The sequence below is a fragment of the Leopardus geoffroyi genome, chromosome B1 (assembly GCF_018350155.1).
Source record: "Leopardus geoffroyi isolate Oge1 chromosome B1, O.geoffroyi_Oge1_pat1.0, whole genome shotgun sequence".
Classification (NCBI taxonomy): domain Eukaryota; kingdom Metazoa; phylum Chordata; class Mammalia; order Carnivora; family Felidae; genus Leopardus; species Leopardus geoffroyi.
Genome location: NC_059327.1, coordinates 15,819,618 through 15,843,001, shown reverse-complemented (window position 1 = coordinate 15,843,001; position 23,384 = coordinate 15,819,618). Strand labels below are relative to the sequence as shown.

Below are 23,384 nucleotides of genomic sequence, written 5' to 3'. Positions count from 1 at the left end.
TCACAAACAATGTCCTAAGAAAAAACTCCCATTTCACAGATGTTGGTCATCATGATACCTTTGTCACACCACAGGCAGTACATCTGAGAACAATAGGTGTAAGAGCACCAGACAGAGGAATACTGGAGTACAGGCTTGAATGGCATCTCCAGCACTTGAGGGGGGGGGTGTGCACACGCGTGCACACTTGTGGGTTGGCAATTTTAAGGGGAAGAGGAGGCAACAAGGATGTCCTGTCACTGTGTGCTCTTTCACATTCTATGGAATGACACTTTAAAAGGAGTCAAAGAGGGGCGCCTGGGTGGCGCAGTCAGTTAAGCGTCCGACTTCAGCCAGGTCACGATCTCGCGGTCCGTGAGTTCGAGCCCCGCGTCAGGCTCTGGGCTGATGGCTCAGAGCCTGGAGCCTGTTTCCGATTCTGTGTCTCCCTCTCTCTCTCTGCCCCTCCCCCATTCATGCTCTGTCTCTCCCTGTCCCAAAAATAAATAAAAACGTTGAAAAAAATAAAAATAAAAAAATAAAAGGAGTCAAAGAAAGCCATGGAAAGGATGACCTTTGAGTGGGCATAATCTGTAAACCTCAGGAAACAAATCTGGGATATAGGGCCTTGGGGTCTCTATCAGCTCAAGAGTCACAATGATCAAAAAGGAAATTACTTACCAGAAGCAAAACTGACATATCAGAGTTGCCTTTCTTCCCCATGTATTACTGTTTGGGGACACTAAAATAGAGGAGGAACTACAGAAGCCTAGAAAATCCACAAACTATACACTACGATATAATCATACTGTATATGCACATACCAAAGAAATAAAAAATAAATACACAAAAACACAGTCACCCCTAAGGTATCTCAAATATGGTAAGGAAGACTGAACTCCCTTATAAAAGAGACTCCTGGGGGGCGCCTGGGTGGCACAGTCGGTTAAGCGTCCGACTTCAGCCAGGTCACGATCTCGCGGTCCGTGAGTTCGAGCCCCGCGTCGGGCTCTGGGCTGATGACTCAGAGCCTGGAGCCTGTTTCCGATTCTGTGTCTCCCTCTCTCTCTGCCCCTCCCCCGTTCACGCTCTGTCTCTCTCTGTCCCAAAAATAAATAAACGTTGAAGAAAAAAAAAAAAAATTAAAAAATAAAAGAGACTCCTGGGGTACATTTGAATCGTATTTTTTCAAAACAATTAGTCAAGAACCCTTGATTCCCAAACCTGGGCCTGCATTTTCTAAGAAAAATGAAAATCAACACAATGTTCTACTATGTAATTTTAAAAACACATCATCTCCTCCCAATGCTTCTCTAAGGTAAGCATCTGCTTATCTGGCTAAGCAGGTCCTCCTACAATGAAACAGCTTTCAATCTATTATAACCTAATTACTTGAAAAACATGACACTTTAAAAAACAAAAACAAAAAACTTCCTCTGCTAAAGGAGAAGCTGGATAAATTTAGTGGTCACTGAATCGTGAGATTTACGGGCTTCCTTTATTTCTGCCTCCCTGACAACCACATTTTTTTTTAACCTAACACGGCAGAGGATGATAATTAGTAGCTATTATAACTTGGCTATAATTAAAGGCCAAATACCTTAGTTGCTTCAAGAATTCAACATCAGAGTTGCCGTTAATAAGCTTGATGAACTCTTCATAAGAAGGAGCATAGGTGTAGGCTCTCTTGTGATGTTCATTCATCTGTTCTCTGCGCTCCAGCTGGGCAAGCAGCATCTGGTTGATGTAATCTGGATTACTAAGTAACTCCACTACCGGCTTCAAGACTGCGGGAAGGAGAAGAAAGCACCACTGAAAACGGTACTGTCCTTTGGAGGAATTGTTTTTCCTTTACAGAACTGAAACAACAGTCAGGAAACATTTTTAAACTACCCAACTGGGGAACATATGAACAACTCAGATATTCAAAAACATGTGTGCGTGTACAGACAGCCGCCCTTCCCCTTGGATATGCTACCAGCTAGGGCTACAAGCAAGTGGTTGTCTTAACAAAAGGGTTAACTTTAAAGGAAAAATGAAAGAAAGTCATTTGGAACCCAAGTTCCTAACAGAGATATCAAAATTAAGTTCGCAGATCTTTTTTTCTTTTATTTCTTTTATAAGGCTCATTATGTGCTTCTGCCAAAAGAGAAAAGTGAACGTGTCCCAGCTGGTGAAAGCAGACCTCCGGGAAGAGGCCGTTAAAAAGCCAATGATACTACCCCCCAATCCATCCTACCAACTTGCAGTTAAAAAGTTCCCTTTTCTCTGTGGTTGGTATCCACTAACAGCCACAGATCATAAATGAGATACTCCATCAATGCATATCAAAGGCAGTGCTATTTGAGATTTTGAGATAAGAGAAATTTCTCTTAGGTCGCATTTTCTTCCGCTTTTCTTATTCTGGCCAAGCATCTCCCTCAATATACTTTCTGTAGTAACTCATTATATTGTGGTACCCTTCCTCCCTTTTTTTATTCATTGTAAGTTCACAAAATCATATATAGGCATTATCAATGAATCTTCTATCTTAAAAGTGTTTTAAGTAAACGCACCCTGGAGTATAGATATTCTTTCATTGCTGTATGTATGACTGACCTGGATAACTCAAAAGCTATCCCAAATGGATGTTTCCCTGTGAAGGGCATAAGGACGGATTATCCTGTATCAAAATAAACAACAGAATGGACTATGCATTTGGCAACATGTTACATAAAAGACTTGATTATCACGGATGGCCAAAAAATGCCCTCTTTGAGTGGCACTTAAACTTTGAAAATTTGAAAATATTTTAGTTTGCATATTGTCCCACAATATACAAGGTCTGCATAGGTGTATACAAAGGGTTATCACATTAGTATGTAGTGCATTTGTTTACATGATCATCCCATTAATGATATGAATTATTTATAAAAGTACCTTTTGTTGTGAGAATTTCTGCAAGCATTATACGTAAGCTGAGAGACTGGACATCCTTTGAGGGGAGGAGACAAAACACCAGAACCCGAGAACACATTTGTAGGAACCTCACTTCATCATACGAGTTCCTCAGGGACACATGCAGCACAAAAGGCCTTGGTTGTTCTTCATGTCTAAAAAAAATTAACAAAGAGAGGGAAGAGGAAGGAAAGAAATCTCTGGAAACAATTTGATTATGTCTCATTAAATATAAAATATCTCAAATGGAGAATATATCTGTTTTAATAATGTGTCCACTCCTCAGAAATATCAATAGCCAATAATTTTCCCAATCACAATGCAAACGCATGGGCTGTTGGGATTTAAAACCTTAAGAAGCATCAACAATTATACACGACTCCCAAATCATAGCAACAATCCAGGAAAGTAGGAGTATTTCTTTAACTGGATTATTTTTAAGTCTCCTAGATGTCTTCTTAAATGTGATCCTACAGCGTCATTAAAAAAAAAACAAAAAGAAAACAACAAAAAGAAAAAAAAGAAAACTAAGAAAGCATAAACCAGGGCCACTAGCCAGCGGGCAGCCTTCCTGACTAGGTAATCATGAGATAAAAGTTCTGTGGGTTTTGGGGCGCCTGGGTGGCTCAGTCGGTTGAGCATCCAGCTTTGGCTCAGGTCATGATCTCTTGGTTTGTGGGTTCGAGCCCCGCGTCGGGCTCTGTGCTAACAGCTCAGAGCCTGGAGCCTGCTTCAGATTCTGTCTCATTCTCTCTCTACACCTCCCCCACTTGTGCTCTGTCTCTGTCTCTCAAAAATAAATAAATAAATGTAAAAAAAAAAAAAAAAAAAGTTCTGTGGGTTTTCCTGCTGAGGAAAGGGTCCATGACTTGATGCTACATAATTGGTGGCAAATTGCCTTCTGTGAGGTTCCCAAGTATTTTCTTTAATTTTACTTGAGAGGGAGGCAGGGAGGGAGGGGTTGGAACAGAGTGAGAGAGGGAGAGAGAGAAAGAGAAAGAGAGAGAGAGAGAGAGAGAGAGAGAGAGAGAAAAAGAGAGAGAGAGAGAGAGAGAGAGAGAGATTGAGAATCTTAAGCAGGCTCCACACTCAGCACAGAGCCCAACACAGGGCTTGATCCCACAACCCTGGGATCATGACCTGAGCCACAATCAAGAGTCAGACACTCAACTGACTGCGCCACCCAGGCACTCATCCCAAGTATTTTCTAAACAGTCTTGCGACCGTGGTCAAAGGCTTCCCTATGGGTACTGACCTATTCTTACCCTAGCACCGTTAATTTGGAGGATCTGAGTGAAGAGGAGTAGAAAGTAGAACTTTCTATGCCTCCTTTTCCCATAGTATCTTGATAGCAGTAGTGACCAAGAAAGACTGGGAAGCTAATTTTCTAATATCCAATACCAGATAAGACATAAAATTTAGGGACTTCTTACAGTAACTAGTGGTCAATCCTGGGGGTGGGGTGGGGGACACTACAGAGGGGGAGCAATCATACTGGGCACTGGGTACTACATAGGAAATGAAACACAGGCATATTGGCGCCTTTACCACTAGACCTCCTGGGAGTTCACTGCGCTTTCTTTTTCCACTAGAGAATGGAGACTAGTTTCCAGAGTAATACTCTAAAAAAGAAAGATTTCCTCTTTGTCTTCTACAACAAGCAAGAGGTTCAATACAAATATGCAAAGCCAACAAAATAAACAGATTTTAAGAATAAGCCTTTGCATATGTACTGATAGATGTTTACTTTTTAAAAATGGCATCTTCAAGGGTGCCTGGCTGGCTCAGTTGGTAGAACATGGGAGTCTTGATTTTGGGGTCATGAGTTTGAGCCATTGGCGGTAGAGTTTACCTTAAAAAATAAAAATAATATAATTAAAATGGCATCCTCAATTATTTTAAACTCTATGCTGCCAGCTAATGTTATTTTAATATAGTAAGATCTAGATGCTAGTTTTGTCATGTCAAGCACATTTAAGGGTAAAACTTTACTTTAAAGTATGTATTTGGTTAATGATTATTGGGAAAAGCTGGCCCCCCAAAAAAAACTAACAACAGAGGCTTCTTACTATAATACCAAAAGCCCTCTCAAAGTGTACACAATTCCCTCTCTGTTCCAATGGAAGGTAGATCATAAAAAAGAGCCTGGTCCTCAGACTTCTACAAATTCATCTCCCTCCTAAAACTGAGTTACGGAAAACTTTCTGAGTGAGCCAAAGGCCAGACAGCTAGTCAAAGAAGCTCGATCTATGGAAAAAGGAGAGGCAAATGCTTCCCTGGAATCCCTCTGTTCACTCTAAGCAGGATATTCCCACCGTGCCCTCTAGTCAGTGGACATCAGGTACTGCTTGAGAACCCAAGAAAAAGTCTCGAAGCACCTGGCTACTTCTGGGTCAGGAGGTGACCATGAGCCTTCTTCATCCAGGCAGCATCCTCCTGTGCCGGTGCGGATCAATCATTTGTTTACTGCAATTCCTACTACTTACATGTGGGTTCTCATTCCTTGAGTGAGCAAACATTAGCTTTTTATAAGTTTCCTATGTACATTACTTAATCTTCCCACCTACACCAAGAAGCAGATACCATCATCACCATTTCACAGATGAGAATACTAAGGATCTGAGTAGTTACGTGAATAGTCTAAAGCCAGAGGTAATAAATAGTAGAAGTAACTCCCTTATTCTGCCTGACTCTCAAGTCCAGACTCTTTATACTGCTCTATAATCAATGACTGCAAAGATGAAAGGGCGGGGGGGAATTTCAGAGATAAAGACAGAATACATTAATAAAAATTATTTTCCCCCTTAGCATGCCTGTGCTTGACTAGTAAACAAAACACAAAGACATAGTAAGAAGAATATGAAATTAAAGATGCTATTGATTAAACAGCATACGAAAAATCAGTTTTAGATTTTTCTGAAACATGCTGGAACCAGACAGATGGGACAAAGGAAGAAGCAGCAGAGGCAAGAATTAAATGTGATCTGGGTTTACAAAGCAACAGAATGTCGGCCTGGAAATAAATATGAGCTGACTGGAAAGCTGCCTCCACACAATTCCCTAACAGTCAACCAGTGTATTGTGTTGTTTTTATTAATGCAATTTATTATTCTCTTGTCTGACAGTGACCAATTCAATTGGGTGCTTCCCAGGCTGCCAAAATCATTTTACAGCCAACAGATATCTGCACACCAATAGAGATTTCTAGGACGAGGGCACTGTTTACCTGGAGCAAGCAAGTGTAAACACAGCCATCAAACCTGGACACAATGTCTGAAAGTCTCACTGAGTGATTTGTAGAAGATAATGCACAATCAGATAGGAGTTCTCTGCGGTTCACTTCCAGGGCACAATCATCTACGTGAAAAACACCCGTAACCTACTGGCACTTTTTCAAATATCTATAATACTAGGATAGAGTGGATTTTTTTTTTCTTTAATAAAAATCATCAACTAGAGCTTCTGGGCACAGCCCAGATCTCAGCAAAATAAATCTGGTATAAGAAAACTAGAAGCCCAGGGAGAAGGCGTTTCTAAAATGGAATCAATTCTCTGTTTCTATTATTGCAATGCTTTACCCATAATATCTTAGTCACAAAATATATTAGTCACAAAATATATTGGGTAGAATATATATATATACGTATGTGTATATATATATTCATATACATACGTATATATATAAACATAATATATTAGTCACAAAAGCAGTAATTTCAGAAGCTGGCAAATGTCTCCATGAAAAATATGTGTTCATGTTCAAATTAGATAATCATAAAAATACTAAATTTCTCCAACCACTTGCTCTTCTCCCAAACTTAAATCTATCAGTCTTCCAACTGGAATAAACCATGGATTTAAAGTACTGTCTTCTACTGGACCATAATGTAAATACTTTATTTTTTTTTTTTTTAATTTTTTTTTTTCAACGTTTATTTATTTTTGGGACAGAGAGAGACAGAGCATGAACGGGGGAGGGGCAGAGAGAGAGGGAGACATAGAATCAGAAACAGGCTCCAGGCTCTGAGCCATCAGGCCAGAGCCTGACGCGGGGCTCGAACTCACGGACCGCGAGATCGTGACCTGGCTGAAGTCGGACGCTTAACCGACTGTGCCACCCAGGCGCCCCAATAATGTAAATACTTTAAAATGAGCTTCTGCGGAGTTCAAACAAGTCTTGGACAGTATCTGCCAGGCAGAACAAAGGAGCACTTTATACAACAGATACCACAGCAAACCAGCAGAAGCTCTAAGGGGTTGCTAAACACTCAAAAGGAGAGGCTGAAGCTTTTGACACGCCAGGGATATAAGCCAAGAGTCCTCATTCTCTCATTTTCCCTATTTGTTCCCATACGCCCTTACTGGAAGCTGCTTTCTCTAGCAACAGCAGTTTGCCAAGGGTGGTCTGGGGACCCCTATGTGCAGTACAAAATGTCACTTGTCTTTTTCACTCCTGTTCTCAGAGGCATCGGGGAGCTTCTAGAGGCTACCTGATGTGGGCCGACATCACTCTACTGGCTAATGGGAAGTGTATTGTGTATTCATGCACTTTAAAAATTTCTTACTTTTAATATCTGATACAGTAAATATTGGTAGTCTAACGAGAGGGGAGGTGGTATTAGGTTTAACAAGTGGCTCCCCAAGGGGGAAAACACTCTGATTTGTAGTACTGGCCCATTGCACTGTGTAAATACTCCCACCATGGCCAATTACAAGCTAATAAGGTGATGCCATTGATCTCAAAGTAGGGAAGAGACGTGCACAGTCAGCCCTTGCAAACCCAGTACAACCTGGCTCCAGTTCTCCATGAGATAGGGCCCACAGAAAGTGCTTTTAGGTTTTCAGTAACTTTTAAGAGTATAGAGGGGACCTGAGACCAAAAAAATCTGAGAACCGCTGCTCTACAGTAATTTTTTCAAACCTAGGTTGTAAGCCACAAGGAATAAAATAAAATTAGTTCGTCCCCGACACCATTTAAAAAAAAAAAAAAAGAAAGTTAACAAAAAGGTATCAGTTATCACAGGTAAAAAAAGTACTGTTTTATGAAATTAGGTCACATTAGAAAATGTATTTCCTACTATGGGTCACGGGTTTTTAAAAACTGCAACACACTGAGGGCAGCAAGCTGGAAAGTAATAGGCATGAGATGCCTCTGTAAATGTTGATCTCATAAACCTGTGCCAGGTAGACTTTGGGAGAGAAAATGATTCCTAGAAAGAGGCAATATAGCTGGGAACAGAGAGCTGCTGCTGGACAATGACATTTACCAGCTGGGCCCCACTGAGCAACAGCACAAGGCAAAAGAGGGCTGCTCGCTGGTAAATTCACACACCAGGGCTTCTTAGGAGAGAACAGCAGTTACCACCTGCCCAATAAGGATGCCAGTGCTTATTCATCCTCCTGTGTGTCTGTCAGATACCCTCCCTCTTCCCTGAAAGTAGAGATAGAATAATATCAGTGAGAATAGGCCGCATTAACTGTAAGGAGCGCCTCTCCTACTGAGCCCATATCCAAACAGGCAGAAGGCCACTCCTTTAAATAAGACGACTTCTACGTGCAAGTTAGAAATGCTGTAATTCAGCATTCTTGCACTCACTCAATAATGGGACATTCAGGGGCACCTGGGAATGGTGTTGGGAAAACTGGACAGTGACATGCAGAAGAATGAACCTGGACCACTTTCTTACACATACACAAAAATAAAGTCAAAATAGGTGAAAGACCTAAATGTAACACAGGAAGCCATCAAAATCCTAGACGAGAAAGCAGGCAATAACTTCTTTGACCCTGGCCACAGCAACTTCTTACTCAACATGTCTCCAGAGGCAAGGGAAACAAAAGCAAAAATGAACTATTGGGATCTCATCAAGATAAAAAGCTTCTACACAGTGAAGGAAACAAACATTAAAACTAAAAGGTAACCGACAGAATGGGAGAAGATATTTGCAAAGGACATATCGATAAAGGGTTAGTATCCAAAATCTATAAAGAACTTACCAAACCAAACACCCAAAAAAACAATCCAGTGAGGAAATGAGCAAAAAACATGAACAAACACTTTTCCAAAAAAGACATCCAGATGGCCAACAGACACATGAAAACATGCTCAACATCACTCATCATCAGGGAAATACAAATCAAAACCACAATGAGATACCACCTCATGCAAGTCAGAATGGCGAAAATTAACCACTCAGGAAACAATAGATATTGGCAAGGATGGGGAGAAAGAGGAACCCTTTTGCATTGCTGGTAGGAATGCAAACTGGTGCAGCCACTCTAGAAAACAGTGCGGAGGTTCCTCAAAACATTAAAAATAGAACTACCTTACAACCCAGCAATTGCACTACTAGGTATTTATCCAAAGGATACAAGAGTGCTGTTTCAAAGGGGCACATGCACTCCAATGTTCATAGCAGCACTATTTACAATAGCAAATGTCCATCAACTGATGAATGGATAATGAAGATGTGGTATATATATAAAACAGAATATTAGCAATCAAAAAGAGTGAAATCTTGCCATTTGCAACTACATGAATAGAACTTGAGGGTATTATGCTAAGCGAAATTAGAGAAAGACAAATATCATAGGACTTCACTCATATGTGGAATTTAAGATACAAAACAGATGAACATAAGGAAAGGGAAGCAAAAATAATATAAAAACAGGGAGGGGGACAAACCATAGGAGATTCCTAAAGAGGGCTGGGCAAGGGGCATTAAGGAGGACACTCGCTGGGATGAGCACTGGGTGTTTATTTAGGGCATCAATCACTGGATTCTACTCCTGAAATCATTATTGCACCATATGCTAAGTAACTTGGATGTAAATTTAAAAAAAAAGAAAATGTAAAAAAAAAAAAAAAAAAAGGAATTAAACTAAAATAAGGAAGTTGGTATTTCAGAATAAAAGTAGTAGTAATAATAAATAGTCAATAAATAATAGTCAATTTTCAGGATACTATGATGAGACAGAGCTCTTAACACAGGACTCACAAAAAGAAACATGAATTCTAAACTTTTCCAAAAATTGTAAATTCACAGACACTTTTCACAGTATAGGTACTCCTAATACTAAAAAAAAAAAAAACTACTCTATCAGCACACTATAATTATTACCCCTCAACATATGTACATTTCAAGCCAAGTGCCAACAAGAAGGCAGAAAATTCTAGAGTTTTATCTTGACTTTGACCCCTTTCTACAAAAGAAAAATATTTTAATGTGGAAAAAAAGTGGGGGAGGTTGTTCATATTCAAACAGTTACCTGGCATTTGCAGCTTTCAGGTCACAGAAATGAGCGAGTAAAGTTCTTACAACATCATTGCAGACGACTTTAACCACATCCACGTGGCTCAGTCTGTGGCGCAGTTGCCTGGCAATCTCCCAAAAGTCTTCCAAGAGCAGATGGTAAAGCTGCCCCTCGTCTCTGCTGAGATTTCCATACCAGGACAGAATGTAATCTCTGTAACTGTAGTCAAACACTACCAGGAATAAACAGAGCAAGGAGTAAAACTTTAATGAAATACCAAGACAGCATTTCTACTGGAAGCTACTCTTTAACATTCACTGTTTAAAATATAAAGAGAGTAGATAACAAAACAAGAGAAGGCATAATCTTTCCTAAAATATTTCAAAATAAAAGAGATTCTCATCGAACTAAAATTCTAGGATTGTGGTGACCATCTGTCCTCAAAATTCATAGATGGCCCAATTTTTAAATATTCTACCTTGGAGCCAAACTATCTAAACTTGTCAAAACAACAGAGCATCTTACACAGCGGCAACACACTTATGGAGCGTGCCAGTCATCAGTTTATTGCCTCTCTGCTCCAAATGCACCCTTTTTTGCCCTGCTTTAGGATACTGGAGATGGACCCCATAAACATTTCTTCTTTGCCAACCCAGATCATGTCAAGATTTATCGGGAGAGGATGCTGGAGTGACTGTGGAGGAGGAAGGGGCTTCTTCTCCTGGTTCCCGTGTATTCCTCTCCGATTGCCCCTGCAGCGTGCTGCACGCAGCAGCATGTGGGACACCAGATGGCACTCACCCCACCCCACCCCCAGCAGATTCCAATGGCACTCAGAGGGCAGCTTCCCAGAGAATTGTGCTAGCACCCTGGGGGTGGCTTCCTGTCACCTGTGGTGTCTCCCCAAACCGCTCCACCACAGCCACGGCTGTGCCCTCTCCAGTCAAGCCCGGATCTCAGCTCCAGGGTGAAGAAAGAACCCTCTTCCAATGTGTCCCTCCTTAACATGCTCTGCTTGGCCCTAGGGGTAGTGATTGCTCCCCTTATCTGCTCTTCTTGTATTCTTTGGAGTTCTCTTTATCTCTCAGTAGCTAAGTCCCTTTATAAGTTAATAAAACTTTATATTAAACTTTCTTGTTCACGTACTATGTGGTTTCTGTCTCTTAGTGAGACCCCAACTAACGCAGGAAGAATCCCCTAGGTCAGGTATCACGCCAGGCTCGGCGTGATAGCTGACCACTTTTCTTGGAAGATTTCTAGTCTCTCTTTTCTTAATTCTGTACTAATTTTATGCCTTAGGAATAAAAAACCTGAGCTCTAGACCAGTGCTATCCAACAGAAAAAGGAGAGTCACATACGTAATTTTAAGTGCCTAGCAGCCACATTAAAAAGGGAAAAAGAGGAGCGCCTGACTGTTTCAGTATGTTAAGTGTCTGACTTCGGCTCAGGTCATGATCTCTCGGTTTGTGAGTTCGAGCCCTGCGTTAGGCTCTGTGCTGACAGCTCAGAGCCTGGAACCTTCTTTGGATTCTGTGTCTCTCCCTCTCTCTGTCCCTCCCATGCTCATGCTCTGTCTCTGTCTCTCAATAATAAACATTTTTTAAAAATTAGTTAAAAAAGAAAGGGAAAAGAAACAGTTAAATTTCAATAATATATTTCATCTAATATATCTAAAATATTAGGATTTCAATACATATTCAATACTATATTTTGATGAAATTCTTTTCCATACTAAGTCTTCACAATCTGGTATATATTTTATACTTCTAGCACATCTTAATTTGGACTAGCCACATACTCCATTACCACTTCTGTACAGAAGTCACTGTACTGCTCAGGGCAGCTCAAGTCCATAGAGAAGGAAGATAAAGACTGAAAAATAAAAATGGTACTGGGCTTAAGTGGCAATTCCCCCAAGAGAAAAACACATACTCATGTTCCAGCTCAAGGACACCTGTACTATATTTTAAGCACTGCTTATTTCTCAAGGTTTTTTTTCTTTCCTTCTTCAAATACCACTTGATTTGGCCTAATTTTGATACGACCATACATCATCTCAGATAATAGTTCATCCTCTTGCTTTGCTTTGTCCCCAGGAATCCTATGGAGCAAAATGTAACTTGGGATCCTGATTTACTTCACAGCTGGCCTACAAAAGGCTAACCTATAATTCTCAAATACCTGTGCATTCCAGAATTTGTTGCTCATTTTACTCATCTTGGCCACTACACACCAATTTTAAATGCGCTTAGTGGGGGAAGGTGGGGGTCATATTTCCTAGAAAACTGAGTCACAAATGGAACCCCCAGCTCAGGATCAGTATTCATCCTTTGTGAGGATTCCATATATAGGCAACAGCCTGCAAGTCAAAGAAAACACCATTCTCGTTTTAATATTCTGTGACAGCTTTTTTCTCAGAATATTAACTGTGAAAGTGTATCCAATGCTTTTCCCCATTTCTAGAATGTCTGCATTATAGATTTATAATAATTTACAAAACAGCATCTTAAATCTCATAGGTCAAAAACATGCATAGAGCACCAAGAATTTTGTTCACAGACACATAGGTACAAAGGTTTAGCTAAATTCTCCTAGTGATTCCACTGGCCTCAGTGATAAGATACTTAAGATAGCTAAGCCTTACAGCTGAGAACCATTACTTGCCAAAGACTAATGGGGGAGGCAACGAAAAGAAAAAAAAAAAGACACTACCTCAATCGTTCATTTTTCATTAAATAAGTATTTAATTCTAGTATTATAAACTCCCAGTATGGAAGGTAGAATAGATACACATCCACTGGACACAAAAGATAAGGCAAAATAAACACAAATCCAACAAATTAATCATCTCCTAAACATTTTGGCTATTTTCTGCTCACTTTCAGATATTAATTTCAACTAACGGCTATTATGTGTTCTAGGGTGCCTGGGTGGCTCAGTCGGTTAAGCGTCCGACTCTTGATTTTGGCTCATGTCATGATCTCACGATTCGTGAGTTTGAGGCCCACATCAGGCTCTGCACTAACAGTGTGGAGCCTGCTTGGGATTCTCAGTCTCCCTCTCTCTCTGACCCTCCCCACGCTCGCTCTCTCTCAAAAATAAACAAACTTTTTTTAAAAAATGGTTATGTTTTCTAGATTTTAAAAAAAGTAGTCACATCTCATTCCTAAACGGAGTATTCCATTTAGGAGAAAACAGGAAAAGTTTCTGACCCAGATATTTAAGAAATTACAGCAAAAACAGGAATAGGTTAATCCTATAATCTCATTTATTGGCAACAAATAGATCATTGTTCCTACACACTAACTGAGCTAATCCTCTCAGGAAACTGAGACTCCAAGAAGTGAAATAACTTGCTCAAAGTCAAATAGGTGGCAAGTCAAACACTCTACTCAGCACACAATGGTTCCACATTAAGGTGAACTAAACAAGTCACAGGAGTGAAAGACATGAGAAATCTGAAACACCTTCCTTGCCCAGTGGACATCCACCTTGTTTAAAACATTATTTATATGAAAAAATACACAAATGGCTACACGTTTAAAAACTGCCCTAGAGGGGCGCCTGGGTGGCTTGGTCGGTTGAGCGTCCGACTTCAGCTCAGGTCATGATCTCATGGTCCATGGGTTCAAGCCCCACGTCGGGCTCTGTGCTGACAGCTCGGAGCCTGGAGCCTGTTTCAGATTCTGTGTCTCCCTCTTTCTGTGACCCTCCCCCATTCATGCTCTGTCTCTCTCTGTCTCAAAAATAAATAAATGTTAAAAAAAAAAAAATAAAAAAAAATTGCCCTAGGAGGCATTATTAGGACCAAACAGACTTGGAAGTCACAAGAAGTTGTTTCTTCTGTTCAACATAAGAAGGAACTGAATAAAAAACATTAAAGCTCTTCAAGATTCACATTAGATGGTGAATATTCCATCAGAGGGAACTTTAAACAAGCCAGATATCCAATAGACAAGGATGACACAAAAAAAATTACTTCCTGAGATGGTGGGCTGAATTATGTAACTACCACAGGCCCTTGTCTACAAGTCCTTTATATCCTTCTCCTGGACATCTCAATGCCAAGCTATCAGAACATGGTAAGAGCCACCTTGACAACAAAACACTGCTAAATTTGTTCATTTGCAACTCTTTCTCCCTTACTCTTTCATTAAACAAAGTTTTCAGGCCATAGAATTTCTAACTAGTAGCAAATAAATCTACAACCAAAAACATTTGGGAAATAGAAGCACTTTTCCTTTCGCTAAAATTTGCTTTCAAATTATAGAAGGAAATTAAAAGCAATTTTAAGAGACTTGAGATCTTTAAAACAAGATCTTAGTATGCTAAAGGATTTATGTGAATGGCATATTCATCTACATAATGTCCCATTACGTTTGTTAACCACACTGCACATGCTAACTAATACAGCTCTAAAATACTCTTCCAATAATACATTTTGGTTACGAATTGATAAAAATGAGTATTGGCAAAAATCTGAACTCAGTAATAGAACATATACCTGTCACACTAACAAATCTCTATCAATCTCTATCAGTACCTCTTTAAGCTAAGTATTATAAAAATATAAAAAGTATGAAACAAGGGCACTTGCCTGGCTCAGTCAGTAAAGCATGTGTCTCTTGATCTCAGGGTCATAAGTTTGAGCCCCAAGTTGGGCAAAAAAAAGAAAAAGTATGAAACAAAGCCATGATTCTAAGTACCTATTACATAGCTACACTCATTTACACAAGTCCATATATGAACAAATTATTTTCAAATATACTCTATGGGTCAATTTGAAGAGATACAGAAATTCATGATAAAATTATTTTATGGTCTTTATTAATAAATAAGCATAGGGGTGCCTGGGTAGCTCAGTTGAGCATCTGAGTCTTGATTTCGATTCAGGTCATGTATGATCCCAGGGTCATGGGATCAAGTTCCAGATTGAGCTCCACGCTGAGTGTAGACCTTGTTTAAGATTCTCTCTCTCCCTTTTCCTCTGCTTACACACTCACTCTCTCAAAAAATAAATTTTTTTAAAAGAAATAAGTTTAGGGGCGCCTGGGTGGCGCAGTCGGTTAAGCGTCCGACTTCAGCCAGGTCACGATCTTGCGGTCCGTGAGTTCGAGCCCCGCGTCGGGCTCTGGGCTGATGGCTCGGAGCCTGGAGCCTGTTTCCAATTCTGTGTCTCCCTCTCTCTCTGCCCCTCCCCCGTTCATGCTCTGTCTCTCTCTGTCCCAAAAATAAATAAATGTTGAAAAAAAAAAAAAAATTTAAAAGAAATAAGTTTAAATAATATAACAAACCACAATGAGAAAGAACAACTTATCCTCACTGCCAAGCAAAGAGTCTTTCTTCTAAACACATAACACTAGCCAACAAAAATTTAAGTGCTATTATCAAATCTATGTTCTAGACTGCTCTCAAAGAAATAAGCAGGTAAAAAGGAATCACTGAAGATTACATAAAATGGAACAACATGATTGGAACTTTAGTTAGATTAATATAAAAGGAGGATTTAGGGTAACAAAGTAGGATAAATCTAGAAGCAAGTGTGACGTGGGGTTCGAACCCACATGAGAATATGACCTGAGCTGAAATCAAGAGTCGAGCATTTAACTGACTGAGCCACCCAGGCGCCCCTGGTTTACTGTTGTTTTTGACGACTGACAAATGCATCCATTTTACTCTCATGACCAACTTTATAGCAGCCTTTAGCTCTTCTTTTGGTAGATAATATAATGTTCAACTTCACTGAAAATCATTTTGCTTAAAACAAAGGAGAGGAAATTGTAAACATTAAGAATATAGTGAAGGGGCACCTGGGTGGCTCAGTCGGTTAAGCGTCCGACTTTGGCTCAGGTCATGATCTTGCAGTTTCTGAGTTTGAGCCCCACGTCAGGCTCTGTGCTAACAGCTCAGAACCTGAAGCCCACTTCAGATTCTGTTCTCCTCCTCTCTCTGCCCCTCCCATACTCAGGCTCTCTGTCTCTCAATAATAAACGTTTGGGGAGCCTGGGTGGCTCAGTCGGTTAAGTGTCCGACTTCAGCTCAGGTCATGATCCTGAGGTTTCTGAGTTCGGGCCCTGCATTGGGCTCTGTGCTGACAGCTCAGAGCCTGGAGCCTGTTTCGGATTCTGTGTCTCCCTCTCTCTCTGCCCCTCCCCTGTTCACGCTCTGTCTCTGAAAAATGAATAAACCTTAAAAATAATAATAACAATAATAATAAATAAATGTTAAAAAAAAAAAAAAGAAAAAAATTCTTGTACCAAAGTGTAATTAACTAAACCTCTTACCCAAAGGCTTTGGATAATATTGTTCTTTTGAAATAAATCATTGTGCAGAAAGTAGCCTGAGGATAATGTAGTTTTGGGTTTTTTGGTTTCATTCTGTTTTGGTTTTTGTCAACTAGGCCTCAGCCCTGGTCTTTTCTGTTCCATACATATTCTGAAACAAATTGGTCCATGGTAGATAAATATGCCATGTTTAAGGACAGAGAATCTTTACGGTCTTAAAAAATTAAAGAGACACCCATGTTCACAGCAGCATATTCACTACAACAAAAAGCGGAAGCAACCCAGATGTCCACTGATGAATAGATAAAGAAAATGTGGTTACAGGAGGTGCCCGGCTGACTCTCGGGACAGCAGGTGACTCCTGATCATGGGGTCATAAGTTCACATTGGGTGGACAGTTTACTGAAAAAGATGAAATCTTAAAAAAAATCTATCTGGTTATAGACATAAAACGGAGTATTCGTCAATGTTAAAACAGGAAATTCTGACACATGCTACAACACGGACTGACCTTGAGAACATTATGTAAACATAGTAAATATGTAAAATAAAAATTTACTTAAAAAGAAGTAAATATGCTAAACACAAAAGGACAGATACTTTTTGATTTCACTTATATGTGGTACCTAAAGTCAAATTCATGGACACATAAAGTAGAGGGCTAATTACCACAATCTGAGGGAATGGGGGAGTGGAAATTATTGAATAGGTATAGAGTTTCAGTCTTGCAAGATGAAAAGAGTTCGAAAAACCTTACACAGAAATGAAAATGTACTTAACACTACTGACCTATACACTTTAAAATGGTTAAGTTGGTAAATTTTACATTATGAATTTTACCACAATTAAAAGAAAAAAAGAGAGTTCCAATTCCAGTCGTGGTAGAATAGCTTATATCAGACTAACCTTCCTATAGAAAACAACTGTGAACTCTAGAGAAAAAATATTAAAGAACTACTTAAAGGCACCAGAAAGCAAAGTCAGAGAAACTGAAGGGAAAATCTACCCTTAATAGAAGGGACTAGTGCTGGTATAAGTCATGTTTATGTAACTTTCCCCTGAAGCACTCAACAGTCCTAGAGACACAAAGCAGTTCAAACTTATTTTTTTTAATGTTTATTTATTTTTGAGAGAGAAAGAGAGACAGCATGTGAGCAAGGGAGGGGCAGACAGGGAGACACAGAATCCAAAGCAGGCTCCAGGCTCCGAGCTGTCGGCACAGAGCCCAACACAGGGCTCGAACTCACAAACTGCGAGATCATGACCTGAACTAAAGTCGGACACTTAACTGATTGAGCCACCTAGTTGCCCCAAGGCAGTTCAAACTTAGAATTAACATCTGTTTTTTACTTTAATCTAAGATCTCAGAAACAGAGTTAGGAACTGCCAAAGCAGCTGAAAATAAATGCAGGAAGCACAAACAAGGATGGAGCCACAAATTCTGGATCACAAATTCTCAAACCCATTGCTGATTATGTCCTACACATGTACGGAAGTACGACTGCAAAGAGACCAGTTCAAAGCAACAGCTGGATGGCTGAAGTAGCTGAGCACATACTTGAACTGTCGTCCACCGCAGAGCTGGAATCCTGCCCTGCTAGAGATGTGACCATGGACTTTCCACTGAAACTGTGTAGGGAACATGAACTAGAAGGGTTAAGCCTATATCCCAGGACTGAGAAATTCACCATAGACTAAGGACAAAACCCAAAGAAACCTGCCCTAAAAATATGTGTAAAACCAAGTATCCCCAAGGTGAACAGTTAAAAAATTAAGCTGCATACTAGAACAAAAACTGACACTCTTCAGAGGACAATAACAGAAACTAGAATGTCTAGAAAGCAGCATCCACACTGTTCAAGACACAATCAAAAAGAAGAAGACCTGAGAAGAAACATACAAACAAAAGTAACACACAACTTAAGAGCAAAAATCAATCAATAGAAACCAACTCCAAGATGGCCTAGATTTTGGACTTCACACAAGGATACTTTAAAGCAGCTATATAAATATGCTCAAGGAATTACAGATAAAGATGGTCATAATAAGTGACAGATGGGGAAATCTCAGTAGAGAACCAAAAACTACACAAAAGAACCAAATAGAAATTCTAGACATGAGAAGTACAATATTTAAATAAAACAATTCACTGAATACCCTTAACGACAGACTAAAAAGGTAAGAAAAACAGTCAATGAACTTGAAGACAGATGAACAAAAATTATCCTACCTAGAGAACAAAAAGAAAAAAGGATTGGTAAATTAGATGTCACCAAAATTAAAAACTTCTGCTCAAAGGCAACATTTAAAAAATAAAAGGCAATTTACAAACTGGGAGAAAATATTCACTATATCTATATTTAACAAGAAATGTGAAACCAGAATAGATCTTTAAAAATCCTAACAAATAAATTATTGTAAGTTAAATAAATTTATTTAAAAAAAGACATGAACAGACATATCACAAGTAAAGATATGGAAATGGCCAAAAATCACATGAAAGGATGCTCAACATTAGTCGCCACAGCCATGCAACGTAAGGTCACAATAAGATTCTGTTTTACATTAATCAAAATAGTTAAAATAAAATGACAACAGTAAATGTTGGTGACAATGTGAAAAACAACCAGAACAGTCATATATAGTGAGAGTCGAAATAAAGACATAACCACTTTAGAATATTATTTGGCAATTTCCCACAAAGTTAAACACACAACTACCCTTGGCCCAGCAATTCTACTCCTAGGAATTTGTCCAAGGCAAATGAAAAACATATGTCCACAAAAATACTTGATTTTAGCAACTTTATTCAATATGTTTCAAAAAATTAGAATCAACCCAAATGTCCAAAAAGAGAAAGGATAAGTGACACAGTCATATTAGTGTAATGGAATACTACACTCAGTAATAACAAAGAGTGGAACTGATATAAAAAAAAAAGGGTAAATCTTAAAAATATGCTAAGAAATGGGGAGGGAGCCTGGGTGGCTCAGTTGGTTAAGCAGCCAACTTCAGCTCAGGTTATGATTTCACGGTTCGTGAGTTTGAGCCACATGTCAGGCTCTCTGCTGACAGCTCAGAGTCTGGAGCCTGCTTCAGATTCTGTGTCTCCCTCTCTCTCTGCCCCTCCCCCATTTGCACTCTGTTTCTCTTTCTCTCCAAAATGAATAAATGTTGAGGGGAAAAAAAAACATGCTAAGAAAAGAAGCCAGGCATAAGAGACTACATCCTGTATGATTCCATACAAACTTCTTGAAGTTTAAGAATAGGCAAAACTAATCTACCATGATAGAAATTAGAACAGGGAAGTAGGTTTCATTAGAGAGGGACAAGAGGTAAACTTTCTAGAATGATAGAAATGTTTAGGGCTCCTAGGTGGTTCAGGTGGTTTAGCATCCAACTCCTGATTTCGGCTCAGGTTGTGATCTCACATTTCGTGACCCCGAGCCCCATGTCAGTCCTCTGCACTGGCAGCATGAAGCCTACTTGGGAATCTCTGTCTCCCTCTCTGTCTCTGCCCCTCCTTTGCTCGCATGAACACTCTCATGCTCTCTCAAAAATAAATAAATATTAAAAAAAAAATTTTTTAGTTTGCAAATGGTGCTGGTTACATGGTTATTCGAATTTATGAAAATTACTGTATTATATGTACACTTAAGGTTTGTGCATTACAAAGTATGTAAATTTTACTTCAATAAAAGCAATTAAGAATTATTTTTAAACCATGATATTGAGATTATGAATATTAAAAATTATTGAATTTTAAATTTGGCTTTTATTAAAGTCATCATACTTCACTAATAGAAATATTTTACTTCTGCACAGCAAAGGAAACAATCAGCAAAACTAAAAGGCAACCAATGGAATGGGAGAAGATATTTGCAAACGACATATCAGATAAAGGGTTAGTATCCAAAATCTATAAAGAACTTACAAACTCAACACCCAGAAAACAAATAATCCAGTGAAGAAATGGGCAAAAGACATGAATAGACACTTCTCCAAAGAAGACATCCAGATGGCCAACCGACACACGAAAAAATGCTCCACATCACTCATCATCAGGGAAATACAAATCAAAACCACAATGAGATGCCACCCCACACCTGTCAGAATGGCTAACATTAACAACTCAGGCAACAACAGATGTTGGCAAGGATGCGGAGAAAGAAGATCTCTTTTGCACTCCTGGTGGGTGCAGCCACTCTGGAAAACAATATGGAGGTTCGTCAAAAAATTAAAAACAGAACTACCCTACAACCCAGCAATTGCACTACTAGGTATTTATCCAAGGGATACAGGTATGCTGTTTTGAAGGGGCACATGCACCCCAGTGTTTATATTAGCACTATCAACAATAGCCAAGTATGGAAAGAGCCCAAATGTCCATCGATGGATGAACGGATAAAGAAGATGTGGTATACACACACACACACACATATACACAATGGAGTGTTACTCGGCAATCAAAAAGAATGAAATCTTGCCATTTGCAACTACGTGGATGGAACTAGAGGCTACTATGCTAAGCAAAATTAGTCAGTCGGAGAAAGACAAATATCATGTGACTTCCATATGAGGACTGTAAGACACAGAACAGATGAACACAAGGGAAGGGAAGCAAAATAATATAAAAACAGGGAGGGGGACAAAACATAAGAGACTCTTCAATATGGAAAACAAACAGAGGGTTACTGGAGGGGTTGTGGGAGTGGGGATGGGCTAAATGGGTAAGGGGCATTAAGGAATCTACCCCTGAAATCATTGTTGCACTATATGCTAACTAACTTGGATGTAAATTAAAAAAAAAAAAAAAAAAAAAAAAAAGAAAGAAAAAGAAAGAAGTATTTTAAAAGTTTAGTCTCCGAAGTTCTAAAATTCTATGAATACACACAATTTCAGACTGTCTCTGTACTTACATAGCACTCATCTTCAAATTTTAATACAGTGATTTCTGTGAACTATGAAAGTAAACATACTTGCTTAAGTATGTATCATTTATTCGGTTTTCTCAACTTCATATCTAACACCATGTATTCGCTTAAAAAACTCAAGACTTTTTCTGTACTTACAAGTGAAACTGAGTTTTTAGAAATCTGATTTTAAAAATATTATTTGAACTTTAATTTGATCAAAATATATCTTCTCAATTTCAGTATCTCTAATTACACCTACTTATTTCCACATCTACATGTAACAATGAACAATATTGTGCCCTCAGCAACCAGCCTTCAACCCTTTTCGATACCACTTTGACAGGCATGTCCTTCATTCTTTCCAAAGGCCGACTGCTACCCCTTAATTTGTTTCACTGGTTTGTCAATGAATGAGCCTGAGCACACTCATCCCCAGCACACCTTCTCTAAGTTATATTGAAAGAAAATGTATTTCCTGATACCCGTTTTAGATAGCAGAGGACAGACCCTTGTTTCACGTGGTGGAACTAGCTCCACGTGGCCAGTGAGCTTCATGACCTGGAAATCCTACTTAATAAATATTTAAATCCCATCCATTCAACTGAAATATGGATATATGATTCAGTCATCATAAAAACCCATGAAGAAAAATTCCTAAGGCTACACACAGACAAGAAGGATACATTTGTTAGAGATTACAATTTTCCCTTTCAAACATAATGACTTGCTTTACGTGACAATTATATACTCTCATTTAATCCTTACCTTCTTTTAGAGCTTTGTCCATATTGTGAGAAATCACTACCCTTCTAGACTGAACTGACTCATGTGAGTTTCCATATACAGGACTCTGAAATGTAAGAAAAAAGCAAGAAAAAAAAGATACAGATTACTGAATGAATAAATCATATATAAAAATAAAATCAAAGTATAAAATACCATTTAAACAAGATATTTCGATATTAATAGATTAAGAAGTTCTTCTGGAAAAAGTAAATAAATGCTTGAGGTTAAGGTATTTTTAAAAAGAAAGGAAGGATTTTCCCTACCAGATATCAAAACAACATGATGCCAGAGGAGGAATAAACAGATCAACAGATCAGCAGAAGTACAAAAACAAATGCATCTACATATGAGAAGAACATAAGAAAATTTGAAATCAGTGAGGAAAACAGACTATTCAGTATATGTGCTGCCGAAGCGAGCACGAAAACAGACTATTCAATAAATGGCGCTGGGATAACTGGATATTCATGTGTGGAGAAAGGTTAGAGTCTTACCTCATACTTTAAACATAAATAATCCCAAATTGATAACCAACAAAGTATTTGGTTAAACTAAAAATGTATTCAAAGGGAATAAGGGAGAAGCTGTTTATAATCTTAGGATGGAGAAGGCCTCCCTAAAATAAGACACAAAATTCAAAAGTTTTAAAGAAGAAAAAGAACTGACAAATACAACTACATAACCTAGACAACTCCTGTGTGACCAAAGACACTATAAAATATAAATGATAAGAGAAGGAGACAATATCTGCAACATATATCACAAAGGACTATTATTTAATATATACAGAGCTCCTAAGAAAAATAAAAGGATATCAAGCAATTAAAGGGCAATCATAAAAGATAAACAAATACCAATAAATATATGAAAAGAAATAAATACGCAACCTCCTTTTAGTTAGAGAAACACAAATTAGAGCAATGAGATCTCAAACTGCCAAAGCAGGGGGAAAGGGTACCTACTCTCAAATATTGGCAAAGATACCTAAAAATACTCATTTTCATACATCATTGGGGGAAATGTCTACTTCTATGAGCTACAATTTCATTTAGCCAATTCTACTCCTAGGAATCCAACCAACGGATATTTTTGGAAATGTGCAAAAAAGTATGCAAAGAACTTCCTTGCTCTGTTGACTTTAAGGGCAAGAAATTAGAAAAAACCCATGGGGCACCTGGGTGGCTCCATCAGTTAGGTGTCCGACTTCGGCTCAGGTCATGATCTCATG

The 23,384-nt window shown here is 38.9% G+C and overlaps 1 protein-coding gene across 3 annotated transcripts in view; it reads right to left on the bottom strand.

Annotated features, from left to right (window-relative positions):
- Positions 1-23,384, bottom strand: part of SNX25 (sorting nexin 25) — a 132,938-nt gene that overhangs the window by 82,140 nt on the left and 27,414 nt on the right. For all 3 annotated transcript variants that reach the window (XM_045453754.1, XM_045453741.1, XM_045453746.1), the window contains exons 2-5: positions 22,136-22,220; positions 10,186-10,402; positions 2,899-3,071; positions 1,580-1,766 (exon numbers count right to left, since the gene is read on the bottom strand). In XM_045453754.1, coding sequence (XP_045309710.1) covers positions 1,580-1,766; positions 2,899-3,071; positions 10,186-10,402; positions 22,136-22,220 — 662 coding nt within the window. The remainder of the gene's footprint in view (positions 1-1,579; positions 1,767-2,898; positions 3,072-10,185; positions 10,403-22,135; positions 22,221-23,384) is intronic.